Below are 24230 nucleotides of genomic sequence, written 5' to 3' on the forward strand. Positions count from 1 at the left end.
CCTGCATTAATCATGCTCTGTCCTTGATTTGCACTTGTAGTAGGTGAAACTAAATGCCTTACATAATGAATCCAATCATGAAAGAAATCAAGAAAAAGCTACAACTAGCCTTACAGAAACACAAAGACATTTACGCCTGCCTTGCACTGTGTTCTTTGAAAGGATGTTATGCAAGTCTCCTAATATACGAGAAGGGGATTACTTTTAAAGTGTAACAGCAGGAAGTGTGAGTTACTAAGAAAACAAAAGGGTGGAGAGAAACACAGGGACATAAGAAAAGAAGGAAGACCAAGATGGCAGCAGCAGCAACTCAGAGCTGCTCGTCTTTATACTGCGAAGCTATGCAGAGCATGCAATTGAAATGACAAAGTCTAAAAAACATGAATTGAACCTTGCAAAAGCATTAATACCTCTTGAAACATCTCACATTTTACCACAAACCTCATGTTTTTGAAAGAAAATGTACAAGTTCTGATGACAGCAAATGATATATTATTATAACAAGGAAGGAAAAGGATGCATGCATTTTTAGAACCGTTTAAATAAAATGTGCAGAATACATTTGAATTGCAGAAGCACCTCTACAGTTGCGAGTCTTTCAAAGGTATGTCTCAAAACAGCATTGCACAGTCACAGGTTGACATTTTTATCCGGTTTCATTTATTTCTATAGTAAATTGCCACAGGCTATTATTCTACCTTTGCCAGACTCTCAGGTCTGTCACCAGCTTTCAAGTTTATGCTACAGAAAAATCTGCCACAGCTGGATGCTGCAGGTAATATGTTTCACAGCTACTAAGTTTTGCATGTTGGCTAAAAAGTTTTAAGGGGACTCCCATTACAAAATAGGCGACCTCTGAGGGGTATCAGAGTAAGAGCCAATGAACACAAATTTGCTCCACTTTACAATTATGAACTACTTTGTGTCGTAAAGTAGTAAACATTAAATCTTAATGAAATATGTTGAAGTTTGAAAAAGTTCAAGTGGTAGCAATATTTGCAAAAGATTATGAATTACATATGTGGAAAAAATACTTCTAAAGTAAAAAAAACCAACAACATTCTTTTAAGATTCAGGTTTGAAAACAGTTAATGTTAAAATCATGTTCAGACACTCTGTTTAAAGACAAACTGTGAGAAATTCAAGGCAAATGACTAGAATAGACACAAATCAGTCACCAGAGATGCAACAGGAAATCATGCATTCATCAACAAAACACTGATGCAACCGTAAAAAACAAACTGCAATGGAAAACAGCGGTGAAGCATGTTTGTCATGTTAACCACTAATGATATGTTATTAAGTGATGACAGGAGAGGCTTTGTTGTCATGATGATGACCTTCCCACAACAAGGAGGTCATCAGAGGTCAGGTAGCGTTTCAGATATTTGGAAATCTCACAGATTCATTCAGCTAAAGCTTTTCATACTGTTCAACCATTATAGTGTAAAGACAACACTTTCACCATAGAGCCAATGTATTAAACTGCACATTTATGCTTTCCTTTAAGCTGAAAAACCACAGAACACATACAGTTAAAGTTAAGCTAAAAGCAAGCTCTCCATACTTCATCAGTAAACATTGTGGGGTATTTGTTACAGAGTAACTGACTTTTTTTTGTTTTGTTTTTATATATAAATACTTTCGGTTAGAGTTCTGCTTTTATTGGAGCCCAGTTTCTCAGAGGGCCCTGCTTTGGGACTAAATCTAGCTTGGGGTAAATAGCTGCATTGTTGGCTGATGACTGCAGAGTGACGTCAGCTAGCCTTATCAGAGTCCTCCAACTTTACCTCAGAGGGGACCTGAGAGCAGGGCCCTCCTCACACAGGACAGGCCGGAGCCATTGAATAAAGCGAATGAGCTAGCAAACTCCCGTCATGTTGGCCGACAAAAATAAAATGTTCTGCAAACAACTGTAGTATCCTGAGCTAATCATGCAAGCACACAAACGAAAAACAACAAAAAAAAATCAGTGAACATTTAATTTCTAAGAAGGTTTCCTAACTATAATTTCTGATTAGCTGACCTACAAACCTGAAATCCAGACTAACAGTTTTAAAGAAGCTGTGACTAAAGGAAGGCATGACTTATCATGTAGGCAGCAGATGATTGGCTATTTTATTATATGAGACAGCCTCCCCTGAGGGTGGAAGATTCTGGAGTAACCTCACAACATTGGAACCTCAAAACATTGTCCTGAGCCGTATGCAACGAAATTTCGTTCTGTATACACCCTGTGCATGCAAAATGACAATAAAGTCAGTCTAAGTCTAAGTCTAAGATCAGTAAGCTTTTCAGAAGAAAAACAACAACATTGATAGAAGTAAAAACAGCCAGCATAGTTCTATTATAGTAGCATCATCTCATACAAAAAGAAAGAAAAAATCCAGTCTTTAATTTGAGTAATTTGTGTTTTAAAAAAATCCAATCTTAAGATACAAGTGCTGTTAAATTGTTTGTACAAGTTACAACAGATTTCTGGCAGCGAGTCTTTATACTCTCTTCAGCTGAATGTCATTTTGACCATTTGTTTTGGATAATTATCCTAATAAAAAAGACTCAACAAATAGCCAGTTTTCTTTTTGCAGCCACAATCCACCAGATTTTGTTTAAAATCTTATATTTCAAAGGGTGCATTCCCTCATGCATGCAACGAAGCTTCCCAGAGGACTTGAACCAAGAAATAACCCTACAGCATTCCACATTCTCCACTGTACTAAACAGTAGGCATGAAGTGGTTTTCCATGTGCCAATTCATTATTTTACGTCAAACCCGTGAAGTGTTTGTTGCCAAACAAAACCCAAACATATTCTGTTTAAGTCAAAGAAGAACTTAAAGTTCTTGGATAGATATTTTATGGTAGAGCAGAAAAACCTTTTTTCTAGTGTTGCTCTCAACCAGCTAGTCAGCATCTATGGTGTCTGCTGGAGAGAAGATGTGAATATTTGCTGTAGTCCATTACCTTGTCCTTCTTGTGGTGACAAGGAGGACTGTCAGACGCACCAGTAATGGTGGGGATTTTCCCAATGAGGATGCTGCTCCTCAATAAATAGACATTAAAGTTGGATTTCTCTAGAATTCTTCGTATGAGAACTATTCTACTGCAAAAAGATTAATTCAACCCACATTTACCAAGGAGATATGGCTTGATATGGCTTCTTATTTGATATGGCATATAACAAATATGACTGACAACATAATAGGGAGAATCTGAAAGTGCTTGAGCTGGTCAACTATAAATCATGGTCCATTTAGACTGGTGTGCTGTGAAACAAAATTCCTGCAAGAAAATGAGCAATAACTGAAGTACATGGTCACTAAATCTGCTTCTTCTCTCAACAAAGCATTTCTTTTTCATGAGGATTGTAATATTTATATTTGTCCTATGCAAGTATTTTTAAAGAGTTGTTGTGGACAGTGATGCTGTGGCAGGAAGAATTTCCAGTACCAGTCAGAATTGCAACAAATCTGAAGAGCCCTCTGATTGAAGACTGTTGCTGCATGACAGTCATGAGATGCTAACAGCTCATTTTCAAGGTAGCAGAGATGATTTTCCACAGTAGTGTCTATGGTTGGCATGCTCTGTTAATCCACATCATTTGTTTTTTCCACTCCTCTTTAAATATCTGTCTGGTTGTATGGTTAAGAGACAGGGATATGAGCCATGCCCAAAATGATCAATGGAAAAGATGGTTTGAACTTCCTCCTTCTGTCTCTGCTTACGGTTGATCTGAAAATCCAAACAACTTGTAATCACAAGCAGCAGCAGCTAGGCAAGTTGTAAATGAATCTAGAGAACTCTAGAAAAAGCTTCTCTAACCAAAAAGGGAAAACAAACAATAATTATAACTAGTTGTAATGTCTGTCAAACATGATGGATGTGGTTGTGTGGCATATGAGAAGTATTGTTCAGTGAAAAAGTGACAGCTGACATAAGGGAGCAGGAGCGCTGAAGATAAATCAAGCACTCTTCCTGATCAGACTCAGTCAGATGCTTCAAGCTAATCAATAATGCCGATAACCATGTAGCATCAATGGAACATGATATGGTTGACAAGTTCAGTTTATGTTTTTTTTACTACTTTCAGTTTAACAGAGACTCAATATAGGATTTGTTATTGAATTGTTAGCTTTATGGCCATACATAAATTTAACAGTCTATACACTGGATACAGTCTAAAACCTCAGCTTGCAGCACTTTTTCCCATCTTTAACTGTGTCTTCCTTTCCAGTGACTACCCAGCTTCACCGTTTCTGCTGAAAAAAAAAAGCAAACCCACCGAACGACACCATCAGCACCATGTTTTACAGTAGAGACTGTTCAGGTTGATATATATGTCACTGTCTAGACCTGTCCTGATAGTTTAGTGTTTGTGCCAGACTTTCTATTTTGGGTTGATTAATTCATCAGCTCTCTGAGGACGAATAAGACTGAGGATATTGTTTTGAAACAAAGCCCTGCTTTAAATTTTTCTGTAACTTTATCCCTGAAATGCCTGGTGTGCTCTAGGTAAGACTAGTACCTGCCTAGTCTTTCCAGGCAGAGCTGCCTAGCACCTCTGCTGGTGCCAATTCTGATAGTCATCAGCCAGAAGTCAGTCAATCTTTTAATTAAATTACACACAATATACTAAATTATTAAGTATGAGATTGGTTGCCCTATTTTATTTGAACGCCGCACTTAAATTTGACTTGTTCCTTTTCAGGACTGTTGTTAATTTTCTTTTTTGTTTGGAAGAGACATCACTTGTTTGGACAAATCTGGTATTGCATGCTGACTCCAAATCCCAGAAAAGTTTAAAAAGAGGTTTCATGGATGCAGAGAAGGATCAACGAACAGAGAGAGGAGGGGGAAGTTCAACCCATCTCTTCCATCAATCATAATGCGGATAATATACCCAACTTCGTTTTGACTTTTGATTTAATGTGGAGCCGCAAAAACAAATGAGGTGGATTAGCAGTGTCTTCCAACAGCTGATTAGATCATTCAGGACATGTTGACATTTCGTCTCTGCTGCCCGGTGTTAGCATGTCATGACAGCAATGAGACTGTCATGCAACAAGTTTTCAGTCAGAGGCTTTTTAAGATTTGTTGCAAGTCTGACTGCTACCGGAGAGTCTTCCTGCCCACAGTATCATCATCCACAATATCTTTGAAGATATTTGAACGACACAAGTTATGGCAACTTTTTAATTTTCAACTGGGATGAATAAAGATTATTTTTAAACTGCATTAAAAACTATGAATCAAAACACATACGTTTGGGGTTACAATGTGTGAACATGTTCAATGAATATGAATACCCATCCAGAGCTCTTAAACTCTAATAGAGTTTTCACGGTACTGAACCCTGGACAAATGAGGCTGAAAGGAAACCTAAAGGTCCAAATTATTATTGCATAAAAGCTGACTACATGATTAGTCTGTGGTTTCACATCTCTTTTTGGGACACTGCTGTCTGTCCATTTCACAACAATAAGTGGACACAGCGTCTTCAATGACAGCTGAGGAGCGTTATTGAAACTACAACTTCTTTCGTTTCAGCCTCGCAATAAAACGTGCGTGAATCCCTCTCCATATAAATAAAACATCCTATGGATTATGAAAAAGTGAGGAAATAAAGCCCGTTAGTCTCTGTGTCCACTTTGGTTGGTGTATAATCACTGAGGAATGCCACATTCCGTTCTCATGTGAAGGGAGCGCTGAACAAACTGGGCTCAGGAACCTAATGAGTTTGTTGTTGACATTCTTTGAAACTAAAGTCAATCGAACCACTAAACTAAGCTGCTCAGCCCTAACACAACAAGATTAAAAATATTATGGATGCACCAGTAGCTCTGTGAAAATATTAGTTTATCAGCAGTTTATTTACCACAAAACCTAGAAGCTCCTTCAATGTCTAATCAGGACATGTAAGTTATAAACTATCTTTATGTAAAGGAATTTATGGAAGTTTAATGGAATTTAAATTCCCCCCAGATTAAAGAAAAGTGAACCCTACATTAATTTACAAATGTAGAGAGTCTACTGAAATGCGCCAGGTGCAAACCCGCCAGTTAGAGAAACTTCAGTCCCACCTTCATTCACTGCGGTCAGCTTGTGGAAGAATGTGCCGGTGGCTCAAAGTTAAATGTCGTTGCTGTATCCTCTCCGTGAAGAAATGTGTCGTTCGAAAGAAAAGGCGCCCGGGTGACGGACTTCTAGGCGGCTCGAAGATGTCTCTCCACCGGGACGCGGAGCTTCGCATGTGGAGAGCGTCGCGGTGCGCGTCAGCTTCCTGTTTGTTTCGCAAGGTGAGCGGCCTCCACACAGCCTCTGTGTCCCTCAGCCAGCCCCCAACTCCACTCCTCCCCACCCCCACAACCTCTGTTTGTCAAGTCCCGGCAGGATGAGCACGACAGGACATCCGCTACAATCCCCAAGAATAAAAGCCCCACGACATGCGATAGATTAGATAGATAGATAGATAGATAGATAGATAGATAGATAGATAGATAGATAGATAGATAGATAGATAGATAGATAGATAGATAGATAGATAGATAGATAGATAGATAGATAGATAGATAGATAGATAGATAGATAGATAGATAGATAGATAGATAGATAGATTACATTATATTGCCTCAAATTATTGGTTTCCCATAGCATTTGAGCAATTGTAACAGAAACCTACTATCTTCTCCAGAAGTTCTTTCTCAGTCTCTTCTAATCATATCACAGTGAAATCTAAACTACAATTAAAAACAGCACCGAGTCTCAAAATTATCTTGGCCATCAGCACAACCGAGATGCAATTATATCAATTGATCCCAATTCAGAATTTGTCACGATTGGGGATTGCACCTTAAATGCTGAAAAATCAGAAATTGTCCCTAAATGAACGAAAACGAAGAATGTCTACAGTCCTGGTCCATAAACGCAACAACCAACAAAATGTATCCGATTAACCTTTCTGGGCTTTCGTGAGTTCAGTAGAAATCAGGGACAAGGTTGATATAAGTGAGCAGAGACATGTCAGGGGAAGTCTATACTTTACATAAACCTGCTTTTAAGTTCAGTTACATCCAAAACAGAAATACCTTTAAAAATACGCGACAATTTTACTTTTATTTTGAAGGCCGCGCGTTTTCTTGCGCACTAGCGACATCTTCCGCTAAGGCAACATGGAGACTGGATTGCCGTTCAGATAATTTGTTAGAACTGTTGGCAATATTGTTGGCTCTGCAGTGGATAGAGATGAAAACCACGTTATTGCTTCTTAAAGTATTGCACTCCACAGTAATGTGGAAGGAAATTAAATAGCAGACACTGGCATAACGTGTCAAGAGAAAGTTCAGAGCTACAAAGCATCCAACAGGAACATGCACATGTTGTAACCAGACTGTGAACCAGGTATTGCTTCACTGCAATAAATACAACATTCACAGGAATCATCGTTTTCAGTTACTAACAACTGAGGAACATGATGACTTCACATTATCTGGGCTCATGAAGGTGAAATTATAAGCAACAAGATTATTTATTTTCTAAATGCAATTAGATTATTTAGTAAAAACTGTCTTTTTCCTGTTTATTCTCCAGAGTCACTCTCCTGTGTAGCAGCTGGTGCTAATGCAATTAGTTTGTCCACCAGCAATAAAGTCAAAAGAAAAGGGGAAACTGCATTATACAGCACATATACTGTATGTCTCACATGGTTTAAACAAAAACGTACAGTTTCATGCTACATATTTATACAATTTGTTTCTTTAATGTGCCTTTGCAAAATACTTTAGCCTTGGTGTGTGTCCAATAGAAACCAACTAAACCAACTAAACTTCTGCAGTAGTTTAAGGTGAATTATGTTTTTAAAGCATCATGTTTGGCTTTATTGATCCTTTTGGTTCACATACTGACTTTTTTCCTCCTCATACTTGGAAGAGGGAAAGATTTTTGTTCTTAAATTTGAAATTTGGAAAAAGAAACCCCACATGTATGCTTTCAATTATTTGTTTATTTAAATTCAAGATTTATTTCAGATTCAAGTTTTGCTCACTTCCATAAAGCACAAAAGCTCTTTAAAACAACATGTAGCTCTTACTGGACACTTGATTGTTCAGCAGTAGTTTAAGAGAAAACTCCTGCAATTCAAAACTTCAATATAAAATAATATTATTAATATAAAACTTTTCGCTGCATTCTTTAGAATATTTAAGCTTGTCCAGAATTGACCACAATCATGTTGTTTGTGCATTAGATTGCAAGTCGTTTGGTTAGAATGAATGCATAATGTTTTCAGGAGAGCGTTACTCCTCATTAAACATTGCAAAACAAAAAAAGCAGCAAAAGATGTGTTTTGCTGCCATCTAGTGGTTAAATTATAAGTACGTTTAATCATTCTTCACAGTCGCACACACAAAAAAAGAGAAAACCTAAACTAAAATGATTTAGCTAAGGTCATTTATTCTGCTAAATGACCTAAGATAAATAATTTTTTCATCATAATTATTAAAAGAATCAATTAAATTGTACTTCCAAGCTTTTAATCCGATTATATGATAAATATTTAATGCTTTCCAGGAAATGCAAACTGTTACATTAGCATAGAACTTGTAATGTTTGACGACTTAAATAGTAAACCTATATTTTTACACAATTTCATACAGACATAGAGCAAATAATTAGAGATTTTGCCAAACAGTGTCGATACAGAAATGTACAGTCAGTTGTAATTAAACTGTAACACCACCTTTTTTGTCAATATCCTCCTTTAGATTTTACCTAAAAAGAGACACTTTGAATATCTCACACAGATTGCTTTTATTACAATATAAAGCAAAGTTAAAGAAATATACAAAAAAAGAGTAGTACTGCTGTTTGTTCTGTGCTTTATGAATGCAAAACGGCCGATAGAAAATCCCACTGAAAGTGAAAGTAGTAATGACAATATTTTATCAGATTTCTTGCCAGAAGAGGGCAGCAAAGAGCTACACAGCACACCTTCACGTCATCCAACACTTTTAAGAATTACTTCAAGGTGCAAGGACTGTCATTAACACGTACTTAACAAGTATTAAATGGTAGAATTTGATACTGTTAAAACTTGCCTGATGGAAAATTCATGATCAGATCCAACAACCATAACGGGAGTTACTGCTCATTTTGTCTGGATTTGGTCTCATCTACTTAAGAAACATGTTTAATGGACCTCACTAAAAGTAGTCATGTGCCATTTTCCCTGACCTACGGAGGGCAGGGTTACAAGACTCTCCCCTCTCTCCTCATAATGTTCTCATTGTCTGAAATTTGCTAAACATGAACTGGGCTCAAAGGGAACAGGCTGTGCAGCGTAGGTTAGGTCCAGCATGCTTCCATTACTGCCCCTCTTATTCAATTAAATGTACCCTAACTCGCTCCAAACCCACACTGTGCGTAATCTCATCACCAGTGATAAGCATGTAATAAAAAGCACATTCGACTTGAAAGGATACCTTAGGCGAATGCGTATAATTGTGGATATCATAATATAATCATTTGTTTAATCGTTAAGCCTTGCCAAGAGGTATGTAATTGCTTCAAAGATGTATGAGTGGAGTTGGATTGCAGTGTCTGAGATCTGACAAGGGACTGGATTTGGCATGCACGTGAAGGCAGGGACCAGGGACAGGCCTAAGGGCCAGCTTCCTGTTTTCCATGTCTGTGCTGTGGCCAGTTGGGATGCTTACTTCACAAATCTTATTATTTAAAGAAAATTTGGGTTATAGAATGTGACATTTTAACAGCTAAACACTCAATATAATAATTCCTTCAGACTGACTAAAAAATATGTCATTGAGTTTGGGGATATTGTCTCATTCTCTTGCCGTGTTGTGAAATTCAAATACTTCCTGAGAGACGTTTTGGTATAAATAAGCTCAGTGCTTGACATTTATTTCCGAATGAGGTTGTATTTCTATTACTCTTAATGGCTTGATATATAATTGGCTTTCAGTAATTACATCTTTCACACCCTCCCCAGAGGCTGAACAATGACCATTAGCCTGAGCTGGTTTATTATATACCCAACAGCATCAGAAGAACAGGTGCTGGCCCTTAATGATCCCAGTGGGAACTCGGTTTCATCTTTGATTAATTGGAATGTTAACAAAAGACGAGTTATCCTAATAGCCTCTTGTTGCCAGCCCTGCGGAAGTGTTTAGAGGCCCGAGAGAGGAAAGGGGCTTTAAAAATAGACTCCATCAGGGCACAATGGGGGGGAAAAAAACTCCTGTCATTTAGATCACGACAAAGCAGTTTGTTGCTCATAATCAAGTGAACGGAAGCATTTTATCGTATTTCCCTTTTACAGTATAAACTAATGAGTTTTCCGCCACATCCACGGCAGGAACGACCACGGGCCTGATGCTGATGCAGGCTGACTGCTGCTGCTGCATTTGTTTGTTTATACAGGTTCATTGGCACAAAGTTATTCTTCAGAGGTGACTCAGCTTTTATACAAGGACTTAAAGTAAAGTTGGTCATTTAGGGGGTTAGTTCCCAGATCTTGAGTGAATTCTTACACTCTAAAATTAATCTAGAAGGGAATTAAATATTAACAAGTAATTTAAATTTCAACCGTCACATTAAATATGTAATAGTTTCAAAAGAATCCCTTAACATTAAAATTTTTTGAATCTCAATTACACATTATTATAAGAATCTAGTTGAAGATGGTGGTTCAACCAGCTTTTAAGAAATGTATGTTTAGATGTTTTGCCTAATTCAGACAAATTGTTAGCACACTGTAAAAATGAATTTTGGGTGTTTTTTTATTATTTAAAAAATGTTGTTTATGCATATTAGTTTGTAAAAGTAACATTAAAATATAACATAAATTAGTTTACTTTTAAAGCAAATTTGACCTCAGTGTTTTGATCAACATCATGATGAAAATATTGATTCAATTCATTTATCGTGTGCTATTCTGTTGCAGAATAGCAAGTATCGTCTAATTTATGTGAAGTCATAATGAAGCAATGCTAAGCTAATATTCTGAAGTTGTTTAAAATATTTACATGGTGGGTATTTTAAGGTACAGTGGACGCCCAGAGTTTGCAGATGTGAGGGACCATCGCCCCCCGTTTAAAGCAAAAATCCATGAATACTTGAGACTCCCCCTAAAAAGGATTAGAATTGTATATTTTAGTAGTTCAAACATCAACTGTACTTTCATGTGCATTGTCACACACAGTGGAAACATCTTAGCACTACTATGAAATTGCCAGCCAATAACATATGAAGTATCAAGACGCTACACAAAAAAAAAAACTTTGCAAAAAGGAGAATTTTCACAAGTAGTTTTGAATTAATTCCACAGAAAAATCTACAAATATTAAGCCAGAATTGTGCAGGGTTCCATTGTAATACATTCCTTTTTGGTGTAGTTGGTATTTAATTTATGTTTGTTATGGTAGGGTATGCCACCTGCTGGTACGAATGAACAACTGCATGAGGTCAAACTGCGCAGATCCGTTCAGAATCTCATAGCGTGTGCACCGTTTCATATGGTTGCCAAAGCCAAGAAAAACCATAACAGTTATGGGAACAAAACTATTTTGTGTTGAAACGACACAAAATAGTTTTCTACTTCCATTGGAATAATACATTTATACTGACAGTATATTACAAAACAGAATGGATAAGCTCACAAATATGTAACTGTACTTCAGAATTTGTCTTTTATTGAGTGAATACATTTTAAGAAATGGTTGAGATTTAATTTCCACCAATTTCTTTTATCGCTTTCGCAGCCTTTACCAGGGTCTGACCACCTGTCAGACTGGTCAGCATGGCACATGTGGCGTCTAAGTGGCAATGAAAGGTCAATGCGTGATGATTTTCTCTGGACCCCTAGAATAGATGACACTGTGGTGTATTTTTAGACACGGGCTTTCTGGACATCGGATGGACCTTTTGTGGACCACAAGTCCAGTTAACAAACGTGATGTTCCTATTTATAAACTCTAGCAGTGAATCAACACACAGCACAGCAATTATTTGGGATTATTAAAGAATTATTACATGTAAGCCATTGTTTCTTGGGGTTGTCATTAAGATAGAGATCAGCAGTCAGTGAAAACATCACGTAGATCACCGTGGACAGTTGGAGATTCACCAGAGGACGCGTTCACAAAAATAAATAGGGCTAAATTAAGCCTGGAGTTGCGTAGATCTGCTGCAGGCAAATTGAACCTTCAGTGTTCCTTCTCCTTAAAATGACAGAGGAAAGAAAAAAACCCATGTTGTGTTGAACAATTGCCGGATTTTCTCCGAATCAAATCTCTGCATATTTTCCTGTTTGGAGCAGATGTATACCAAACAGTCGTGACCCCCTACTCTCCTTTTCAATGGGTTCTGGGTGATGTGCGCCGCTTCTAGGTGGAAACAGTTGCTCCTCGATCTCAAACATCAGCCAGAATGTTAGGAATTCAATTGTGCGCAGGCGTTGGGAAACCTGCAACCTGCGTGTGACTTGACCGGCCGGGTCGCATCGCCGGTGTCCTGTGGAGCATGCAGGGCTGTCAAACGCGGAACGAGTCCAGGTATAAACGCTGCTGCGTCTCTGCTCTTGTGTGACACACAGAAAGGGAAAGAGAGGGAACACAAAGCGAGGGTCAAATGCGTTGCCTCTACAATAAGTTGACCTCATTCGTCTTGTTGATTATAATCTGTCATCTCCGAGAGCGCAACAAAGGATACAATCATGGTTATTCAGAGAGCGCTCTGCGGAAAAGACGCGGAAAACAAACCGCACATTGCGCTAAACCTTTTCACCTCACGGAGAAATAACAGTGGACTCTGAGAAATATATTCATCACCTTGGGCAAATGAGCTTTAATCAGCATGACCCTCTGCGCAGGGACATGCAGGAAAACAGCAGCGACTGACTGTTACTGTGAACCTGCCCGCACAGGTCCGCTGGCGTGACGCAGAAACTGTCCAGAATATTTCTCAGTCACCCTTTAGGAAATCACACACATTTTATAAAGACAAGACATATTATGTATATAGAGACAAACTTATAAAAATAAACTCTGCAAAAAATGTATCAATTATTAAAACTTGAAACACGTTTGATTTGCATAAGTTGTGTAAAAACAGCTGAAATACATTTGTTGGATAAACGTTACAACAGTTTACAAAACCGTATTCATCTAAGAGTCTTTAAAAAACCAGTACGTGAGATCATTACATTAATTCATTCAATTGCTTATTAATTATGTCACCTTATGTTTTTTTATGGAGTTAAACTTTTGACACATTGCTCAACATTGGTCGATGTATAGGATATTCTGTTTCTCCAAATTAAGTAACCTCTTTAAAAATTCTTACTCCTGAATAATCTTCCTTTATATTCCTTTAAAATGTTTCAGTTTGAATTAACTGATATCAAATTGCATGTGTCAAACTCCTGGGCCGGGGTGGTTCCACCTAAAGAAAAAAAAACCTCCCCAAAACTTCAAGATAACTGTTATGTGCTTAAAACTTAATTTATCGATTCAATTCAAATATGTTTTTATCTGTCTACAGCCAATTATATGTGAGAATATGTTCAATATTAATAATTTTAAGAAATACTTTTCCAAAGCAGAAACAACTGTCGGTTCTACTAATATTCTAACAGTTTATTGATGGTTTTATCGCTATTCAGAGAACATTCATGATCTTCACCTGGCCAAAATGAACATTTGTTTGACTCCCCTGATCTAGTGGACGTAGCCTCCAAAATATCTGTGCAATCATCAGTTCATAATAACGACATATAGTTACTATTTCTTAAGAAAAAATCAGTTAATTCAATCAATACCAAAACAGCTGAATAATTAGGAGCCAGTTTTAATGTGCAAAAACCAGTTCAAACAATGTGGAAGATCGTCTCTTTTTCATGAAGTCATCTTGTTTGTCCTCCATGTTAAAATAGTTTGAGATTATTAAAAAAAAAGTAAAAAAAAAAAAAAATCTTACTGAAACTGTTTAAATCGATCCACAATGGAAACACTGAAGCCCTGACAATCAGCAGAGATGGACCCTTCACTGGTAACAAATGTTTTGGTAACAAATTTTGGTAACAAATGTTGTTAGCATCAACGTTGCTAAACCAAGCTCTTAAAGCTGCAAACTTAAATTGATAAACAACTGTAATTTCAAAAGAACGTTCTGCAACCATCCACCTGATTAGCTGAACGTGAGGAATCTGCCCCACTTTCCAAACAGCTAGAAGATCTGCAAATCTAACAAATCTACTGTGTATTTGCAAAAGCAACACAAAAGCCAAACAATTTATTCCACTCTTACTGAACCAATGATGTGAATCTAAGCAGATTGATTGACAGGCTACATGTTGCTATAGCATCAACCAGCTTTAGAACATTTACACTATTCCTTTAACGCCGTCAAACTCAATTCTTTTTCTATTACTGTACTGGTATATTTATTCACAGGCATCCCATCCGACCGACAAATTTCTTAATGCCCTGCAAAGAAAAAATAATAATAATAAAAATAAAAAAATAAAAATCAGAGAATGTATGTTTCTTTTTAAACTTTTCTAAACTCTAAATGTTAACCCAATATGTCGGTATAATACTTTCGGAGTTATCACATTTTAATTCAACAACTTTTGATATGAAACTTCTCTTAGATATTCTGGAAAAGCAGAAAGTGAATATTACTTGTAGGATCGGAGCACTAGAGTATCAGCCCTAAAAGAGGAACTTGGCTTCTTCCACCATGAACCTTTACTGGCCTTGTTTGTCTCACCGTAAGTCATGCAGGCCCATTGTTCCCTGTTGCCTGGATGAACTGGGGGGCTCTCTGCGGATTCGCTCACCTGCTGCACGAAGCCCATCCGTTCTCCAGCGCGCTTGCGCAAACACATTTTGTCCCAGAAAGCTTCACAGAAAGAGTAGTGTTATCATCTATAGTGGTGCGTCAGCTTTCGACGTTTCTGCAAAAACCTATAATAATAATAATAATAATAATAATAATAATAATAATAATAATAATAATAATAATAATAATAATAATAATAATAATAATAATAATAATAAATAAAGCAGACAAACATCTGACTATAAATGAAATATGAAGAAAAAGAAACGCTTTGCATCTCTTTTGCGTTTGAGCAAATGTTACAGTCGTCGAAATATTATTTCTCATAAGAAACTTTTCTTAGTAGTTTTTAATTTTTTTTTTTTTTTTTTTTTTTTTTTGGGAGCTTGTTTGGAATCCTCTCGCCTTTCAAACGCACCCTTATCTCTTTGTTGTTTACAAAACATTAATGTGAGGAAGCCGGGGACGTACACAGCTACATTTCAGGCTCGCTTCCACGCTCCTCTCTGTGCGCGCAGAAGGATGAAAAAACGTCGCTGTTCCTCCGCCTGGCGCGGAGGCTGTCAGTCAAACCTCTGCGTGATGACGCTTCAATCTCTCTCTTTTTTAAATAAGAAATAGAAATAAAGCTCGTCTCTGATCACGTGCGCTTTTGCAGTGAAATGTTTTAGAAACTGACAGAGATCACCCCAACCCCCAACCCCCCAAATTTTGAATAAAATAAAATTAAGAAATCACATCTTATTATATAATTAAGATCATTACATATCATCTATGTGATTTAATATCCGAAGTGGGTTTAGTGGATTTCGGAGCGACTCTTGGTTAAAGTTAATGATCAGTGGAAAACTCAACAGAAGTTCGGATGTTTTAGGTGATTTTTTTTTTTGCCGAGATCACGAAGCCGCTGTAAAAATGTTAGAGATAATTTGAGTTTTATTACACCTAACAAGTTAATACTCACCAATGTACCACAAATCTCTCATGTTTACTAATTTATTTATTTTTGAATTATTTAAGAAAGAAGTTTCGCTTTCCAAAACCGATGCATTGAGTCAGAGGCTGAACTGCTTCTTTCTGCTGCCTGCTTTCGCTCAGATTAACCTCCAGATCAATTTTAAACAGGCATTAAAGCTCTCAGTATTGTTTTCTCTTACTAACAGGCAGGAGAGTCAGAATAACAAACCATCCGCCCCGCGTTAATCAGCCTCTGGTTTTATATGATCTGTGACTGTGACCGTATTATAAACGCTGCAAAAAAAAAAAAAAAACGCATGTAAACGCGAGCCGCTGATGCTCTCGGCAGAACAAAGCCCGTTCTGTTTCGTGGGTGTGTATGCGTTTTGTTTCGATGCAGGATGAAGAGCTTGTGTTTGACAGCTGCTGTGGAGAAGAAGGGTTGGATGGAGGTGAAAGCGCGGATACATCTCCTGGCGCCCGTCGAGTCCTGTCCCAGAGCTAAATTAGCGGGGATTTGAGGTGTGAGGACGCACTGACGCGCATTTTATCGTCGAGAATAACTGTAAATTGACGTGGAAACATGATTAAAATGGGTGACGATTCCACAGTGAGGCCACAATAATTATTGGTGAACGAAAGAGAGAGGACTTCGGCCCGTGACGATTTTTTCTTACCAGATTGTGCCTCATCAAAAGGCAACCCGCGAAAACCAGACCTGCTCAGGGAAACCTTAGAGACATATTATAATAAATGTTTAATAATAATATATTATCATTAAAAAAAATCTTTACTTTATCTATGAAATTGAATGTTTATCTATGAAATTGACTGCTTTTTATATTTGCATCCGTAACATTTTGAAGTCATGATATTATTATAATTATACTTTTTCTGAACTTTTCCTATTAAATTGACCTTTTCGTATAATGACTGTGACATTTTCATTTAGCAACTTAGACTGGCGAGCAATGACATTTTTTTTAATCATTATTGTTGTTGTTAGTAGAAGTGGTAATGTTACTGTTCATATTTTTTATGAGAAGGGTTGACAAAGTATGTTTTCCCTTTCAAATGTCCATAATCCCAATTATCCGGCATACATTTCATTTGTTTCTTGTCTCATGTTGCGCCAGGGAAATTACGGTAAATATATTTGCATAGCGATGTCCAAAGCACTTACGCTATCTTTCATAAAGTGATTTTTCCATAAAGTTATATTCCCGTACAACTATTACACCATAAATAAGATAGACAAAAACTATATTTTGGAAGTTCATATAGAAGGAAAATCACCATTTTGGACAGAAATGGTAAAATCATAATAATATTATATATTATTTGTATTGCTATTATTATTGGGCTAATAAACGTATTTAAATTTAAAGAGGTCATTATATAACCAATAAAGCATGTAAACCACATTTTTATTTTAAAAATGAGTCACTTAATTTACTTATTTATTTCCATATCCATGCGCCACTAAGATTACTATTTTCTTTTCTAAAAAAAAAAAAAGAGCTGTCAAACATATTCCGTGGATTCCGTCCACACAGCTTACAAAGCACAGAACAGAATTCTTCACCACCGCTGTATTATTTTAAGAAATACAAGTTTATTAAGAAATTGACAAACCTAGAAAAAAACAGGGCAAAGTGCTAATTAAGATGTAACATGGCCCCGACATGGATGAGACATAGCTAATCACATTTATTTAAAAAAAGCTATAATAATTAAAAAGATTAACAAAAACCTGGCACCGACTGGCGTCATACTAGAATTTACATCTTTACAAAAACATAATAATGAAGTAATTTGAAAAGCCCTGAATTGTTTTTCTTCTTTTATTTTTTTAATGTCTGATGAATATTTTACCAAGACCTTCTGAAAATAACCGCTTCCGACTAAGTCTGTGCAGGCCTCGCTCTGTGCAGATTAATTTAAGTCAGAACCAATCCCGGTCTAATTACAGATTCAAGCACCGGTTTAACAGGGGCATCTTATACCCTCTTCTCATCAGGGAACTCTGAGAGAAGCCGTGCGTAAAAGTTTAAGAACTTTTTACGCACACCGAACAGCTGCGGCTGGAGTTGTGTCGGCATGTCCGCAACAAAAGCCTGTTTTTCATGTCACAGTGACCAGAACAGAGTTATGGCCATCAGTCCGAAGATCATGCTACCTGATGTGCGCTGATCTCTTCCATTTTGTGAAACGCTCCCCCTCAGTTAGAGCTAGCGTTTCTCCATCGGCTTTCCCCATCAGCTGGACCCAAACAGCTCATCAGAACGGTCTCTTTAAAGAATACTGCTGGTTCTGTTTTTGAAATCACAGGAATCAACTCTTAGAGTCTTCATTTGTACAGAGAACAGTCCCAGCGGGTGGAGTTTAAATATCAATCCTCGTGTGTAACGCCGAGTGTTTGGTCTCGTGTTCCCAGTAAGAGCAGTGCATCATGGAGAGCTCCGCGGGCTGGCGGGAGCAGGCGAACTGCAGGCCGGCCCCGTTGCTGGAGGAGACCGGAGGAGGTGCTGCGGTGGCCGGGCTCAGCTGCTGCGCGTGGTGGGGGTGATGGTGGTGGCTCATGCCGTTGTAAGAGTTTACCATGCTGGGCAGCGCCATGCTCTGGACCCGGGAGTAGGGGTTGTAGGACGAAGGGGCCGTCAGTCCCTTCACGTTCACCGGACTCACGTTGCCACCGGCCATCTGACAGGACGTGTAGGGCATCGGGGTGGGCGGCTGGCCTAACGACCAGGAGTTGTTCATGAAGCTGGACTGCAGGTACTTGGGTGGGGTCAGGTAGCCGTAGCCGTCCCCTCCGAACAAGGCCTTCCCCGGCTGGAAGTGGGCTGGCGGGGGTCTGAAAGGCCGCTTCATCCTGCGCCGTCTCCTGTAGTTCCCCTTCTCGAACATGTCCTCACAGGCCGGGTCCAGGGTCCAATAGTTCCCCTTCCTCTCGCCGCCGCCCTCCCGCGGAACCTTGATGAAGCATTCGTTGAGACTCAGGTTGTGCCTGATGCTGTTTTGCCAGCCTTTCTTGTTCTTCTCGTAGAATGGGAACTTGCTGATGATATACTGATAAATACCGGACAAAGTGAGGCGCTTCTCTGAGCTCTCCCGGATGGCCATGGCGATGAGAGCGACGTAGGAGTATGGCGGTTTCTGGGACGGATCGGGCTTTTCTGCGGCTTTTTCCTGGTCCGGCTCCTCTTTGGGTCGCTCCTTCTCCTTGCTCGTGTTCGTGTCATGGATCAATAAGGCTATCTGGTCCTCCTCCGGACTTTGGTAAGTGGCCATCATTGCGCACACCAACGCAAATTAACTCCAGCCCGACGAGCAGAAACGCCAGACCTCTTTGCGCAGAAAGTGTTATTTGCAGAAGCGCAGGATGCACTTCGAGTTGAAAGCGCAAAGACACCTTCTTGTTTCCTCCGCTGGAAATTGTTGTAGACTGATTTCAAAAGGCGCAACCCAGGTTCAGGTTTGCGAGTCCGTAAGCCCAGCCCTTCCTCGGCTGATTTTGCTCCAATGCTGACTGCGGAGCGACGTAGCGCTCTGTGATTTGCGCCTGGATTCTTTTCCCGCCTCCACCAGTCACAGTCAATGAAAATATAATAAGCCCCTGAGCACACGTTAAAATCTGGCTGTGTTAGTCAAAACAGAATAACATGGATAAAGAACTAAGTGCATCCAAACAGAGAGAAAACAAACAGCCAGTGAGTCAAATGTATTGTGCATCTGAAAGAAAAATATTGATACTAAAATGTACTAGTGTTAAACTCTGGTGGTTTAAATGAGGATCTTGGTTTATTTTTATTTATACTATTACATAAATTAAGCAAATCAGGTTTTGATATGTTTTACATTGGTAAAACAAATTTTTACATTTAATCAACAACATAGGTTTAACAATTAGATTTTATCTGATGAGTTTTTTTTAAATCAGTATATCTGATTAGAGGTCATCCAAGATTAGCAGCTAAAACACGTCTAAATAAATAGCATTTCATCCGATTTTTTTTAACTACTTAACTAAATTTGCCAGTATTCCAACTAATAATTTAGGATCATTTTGTTTTTTCTTCGTCTTTTAGGCTAAAAAGAAACAAAAATAATAATAAAATAAAAATAAAAATGAGAGTTGCTTTGGGATTAAGGGATAAAATGTGACTCATCAAGTTTTTCCATTATTCTAACAAGGCATGCGGACATTTTCCCCAGAGCCACAGCTGGGATTGCCTCAGGGTTAAAAAGCTCAGCCTGCTTCCAAGTTCGGCTTTAGCATGAGAGCTAAGGCTAATCTTGTTAAAGCTGGATACAGCCTTAAATTATTGCTACATCACAGGAAGCTTGTAAAACAAATATTATGATTGCTTTCACATATTAATTCACAATGCAACTCACATAAACATAGCCACCTCACTGTTATCGCCTTCATACTGCAATGGGAGTAATAGTTAATTATCCTTATGAAAATAGGGAGGTAGGATTTGTTACCAAGATAAAATTCTTGTTGCTAGAACAAAAAAAAAGAAGAAGAAACAAACACACAAACAAAACAAAAAACAACAAAAAAGACATTTTATAGTGTCTTTCTTCTGTGAAATCGCCTTACTAGCTGTTTCTATTTTTGTTTCAGAAGTCTTGCAACTACTTCAAACACAAGTCGTGGCCAAATGCCAAATTGACAGTACTCCGCAACAATTCCACGCACATTAGCAAACTTTGGCGTGTTCACAGCTTCTTGGAAAACCACGACATAGTCGGTGCTTCTTAATTAGGTCGCAGTGCGTGCAGAGGTATCCGTTTCCCCGACCACCCATGAGGGTCCCTTCGGCTTTCTTCGTGAGAGGATTTCCGTGCTCTGGAAGCCTGTGCAGGTGGAACAGCACTAGCATGTGTGTCATCACCCTGCAGCCAGGCTGCAGCCAGGCTGCGGCAGCTGAACAGCGGTGAGAGCCAACCATCTCTCAACGTGCTATTACCACCACCTCACAGCTCCGAGCCAGGCCCCCCCTTCCCCCTCACATGTTTAAGATGGAGAGCATTTCCCGATCATCTTAACACCACCATTAATGCCTCTGTTTTGTAAGCATTTGCCCTAAAATAAGACATCATTCAGTGTGTCCGGCTAATTAATCCATCTCCCAGATGACACGGGATACAAATGTGCAGAAGAATAACACCTAATAATTCAGGAAATGAAAATAACTTCATAAAACACACCTGTTCTGCCAGACTTTCGTTTTCTTAGTAATAAATGTCTCGATATATAAATATTTTGCTGTCGATGTGAAAAGTGACAATGACTTCCACTGTGCAGGAAAGTACTGATTCAGTTAATGACATCACAAATTATATATATATATATATGCTTTTATTTACTTATAAAAAAATAAGTAAATAAAACATAACTAATACAGGACAATATACGAATGATACAAATAAATTGTAGTCATTGATTTTTGTTTGGTTAAATAAACAGCGATATTTATCGCTGTTTATTATTTAAAACTTGTTCGCGCTGTTTTAATGAAATGTTTAATGTAGCGTGACAGCAGTTTGTTTTTTGATAGTAGCAGATACATTTGTTTGATGCTGCCTAAACGTATCTTTGGGGTCTATCAGATATTTTGCCTGTTAGAGAAAAGTTCCTGGACGTACTTTATACTAATTTTACCTAAAGGTTTGCAGCCTCTTCATTTGTGTTGCTCTTGCTAACCAGCCTCCTGAACTTCTCTCTCAAGATGCTTTTCTCGCGGGATTTCAGTATTTGGACCCTGGTTATAACTTGCAACTGTAACCTCACAGTATGTCTCTTTTGATAAACTAGACTATCAAAAATAAGCAACAAACAGCCAACAATTACATTTTCTTTTATTTTCGATCACATATGACACATTTTTGATCAATTCATGTTCAAAAATGTTCTGCCCAAAACAGCTACATATAGGGAAATAAGAAAATTAAATTTGTGTCCTTTGTTTTTGAATTTTAATTTATGTTTCTCGTTTTCTATTAGATATATTTTCTTTGTTGTTGAGCAACAGGATTAAAATACGTTTGCTGTACAGTGATTTTTTTTTTGGCCTGCACATGAATGAGACAGCAGGTCTACACATTCTCCACAGTGAGCCCTGTATTAGTCAGAGTAGACTGTGTTTTCAGTCTGAATAAATATACATCCTTTAAAAGTCGTCTCAAGTGATATCCTCTCGAATAACCGCTCCAACAAAAAGAAATCCAGTCGTCTTCAATATTGAGGCTGTTTTTGTTGCACGAATAATAAAACCGATGAGTAAAGTGACCTATTATTTTAAGACAATAGAGCGGAAGTTAACGAAAACTTAAATTCGCCTGTTTTTAGTAGCTTTTCCAGGACTCTTTCTGCTTGGTCACCCAGGTGTTTCTATCAATTCCAGTCTATTTTTTATATTACTTAAAGCAAAGCAGCGACACCTAAGCTATTTTCTAACAACATGACCGCACCGCTTACAGTGTAAGAGGATGTTTAGCTTCTCCGCTGTCAACTTTATGTGCTAAAGAGCGACTTATTGACGTCAGACCAACATCGAAGCAAAGCCGGAGCTGAGCTGGAAGGCCTGGAGCTACATTTCAAAGCTTTTCTCAACCCCTTGATAGGGTGACAAAACATGTTGGAGCGAGAGAGCGCATACATGTGGTGCAGGCCTAAAAGGCGACACCGAGGTGAGGGACCTGAACCATCACTGTAACCGTGGAATAATGGCGTTTGAAAGAGTGGAATTCCTGTTGCCGCGCACTTCCTGCCCGAGTGGATCCATGAGAAGGATGTTTATGATTGCGCGCGCGGGTGGAATGCTGCAGACGGAACCACTGGGTCAGGTCGGGACCGGAGAACACCCACTGAGACTGCAGAGGCTCCAGTCCGCCAATGAGCCAATGAGAAAGATCACTAATAATAATAATAATAATAATAATAATAATAATAATAATAATAATAATAATAATAATAATAATTATTATTATTATTATTATTATTATTATTATTATATTTAAATATTATATTTTGTTATAGGCATACTATTCATTGAAATATGTCTTATGGGTTGTTAGAATAATGTATTTCAAAAACTGCATTGATTATTATGATTATATTTTTTTATATTTTGCATTTTTTAATTATCCATATATTAGTAAGCATTGTTTGCGTGAATAAGCCTAATAAATAAATATAAAACACAAAACTACTTTTGATAATAACTCTGTATTGTTAATAATAATGTTATTTCAGCTATATGTTTCCATCAAAGCTGGCAGACAAACAGTAATTAGTTTAACTCAATATATATTTGCATTATGCTTAAGCAACGTAAATTGCACATGAATAAAATTAAGAGCTCTATAAAAGGGAGCAGTCCTTATTAAGTGTCTTTGTAAATGTTTGTAAACTAAGTGAAAATGTCACGTTAGATTAATTTTACTGGTGTTCATCACATAATAATATAGATATAAAAGGTCAAAATGTATTAATAAATATGATTCTTTTTTTTAAGTTGGAGTGATAACTGTACAGGAAAGACACCTCTTGATTTGTCATAGTTTTTCAGACTGGGTTAGTCTCTGGATCATTTGCATCTGGAGCGCCTACATGATCATAAACATCAACAACACATCGTTGCTCTTCACTGGAATCTTTATGAGGCCCTGCACAAGATAGGGAAAGGGGGAGTTGATGGGAGGAGACAAAGAGAAAGGAGAAGGATGAACCCTTGGCTCTCATGCAGCGTCCCTAATATGGGTCTAGTTTTCTCAGAGACCGGAGACAACTTCATGCAACTTTGTACTTTGTATTTGTATGTTCTGTCGTTAGGTAAAAATAAGGTTCATCATGGTGTTTGCATCAGTTGGTGTTGGTTGTGTGACACTTCCTCACGTTGTACAGTGCATCCCCTTCTCCTTCAGCTATACAACTCATAGTATTCCAATTTATGCTGTTCTATCTTCACCTATATCCTCCTGTTGCTTCCATTAGCTCCTTTAGATTAGTCACTCAGTAGCCTGCTATGTTTACATTTCTTATCGACTCCAGGAAGCCAATAAGAAGTTTGCAGATCAGGTCCTGTGACATGCTCATAATAAATCAAAACGTAAATCACAATGTAAAAACTCCATGCTGTAAATTGAAAAAATAGTATAAGTCAGAACATGAGCGATAAAAACTGAAATAAGTTATTACAAATGCAAAGTTATTGTAGGGAAGTGGAGTAGGAGGAGATTAGAAAGGTAAAAGCAGAGGACGAAGTGGAGGAGAGCCTCGTTGTGTTCTGTGGAGCTGAAGCACTGACGTCTCCTGCCAACAAGCTTTTCTTTGAGGTTTTTTCTGAACTGCTGCCAGAGCTGAAATGATTAACAGGAGCTGAAGTGTGCATATTCAAGCCA

The 24230-nt window shown here is 38.1% G+C and overlaps 2 protein-coding genes across 2 annotated transcripts in view; both read right to left on the reverse strand.

Annotated features, from left to right (window-relative positions):
* pik3cb (phosphatidylinositol-4,5-bisphosphate 3-kinase catalytic subunit beta) overlaps window positions 1–6332 on the reverse strand; it is a 58010-nt gene extending 51678 nt beyond the window's left edge. The window contains exon 1 of the mRNA XM_023351319.1: window positions 6080–6332. The gene's annotated coding sequence lies outside the window, so the exon portion shown is untranslated. The remainder of the gene's footprint in view (window positions 1–6079) is intronic.
* An 11075-nt stretch (window positions 6333–17407) lies between these two features.
* foxl2 (forkhead box L2) lies at window positions 17408–19245 on the reverse strand. The gene has a single exon (XM_005796796.2). It carries the CDS (start codon window positions 19107–19109, stop codon window positions 18198–18200), a length of 912 nt encoding a protein of 303 aa, XP_005796853.1. The 5' UTR covers window positions 19110–19245; the 3' UTR covers window positions 17408–18197.
* Between the last annotated feature and the right edge of the window lie 4985 nt (window positions 19246–24230).

Source organism: Xiphophorus maculatus, chromosome 18 (genome assembly GCF_002775205.1).
Source record: "Xiphophorus maculatus strain JP 163 A chromosome 18, X_maculatus-5.0-male, whole genome shotgun sequence".
NCBI lineage: Eukaryota > Metazoa > Chordata > Actinopteri > Cyprinodontiformes > Poeciliidae > Xiphophorus > Xiphophorus maculatus.

Excerpts from the sequence above, each read along its gene's own strand:
- foxl2 (XM_005796796.2), bottom strand. The coding sequence starts at position 19,109 with ATGATGGCCACTTACCAAAGTCCGGAGGAGGACCAGATAGCCTTATTG.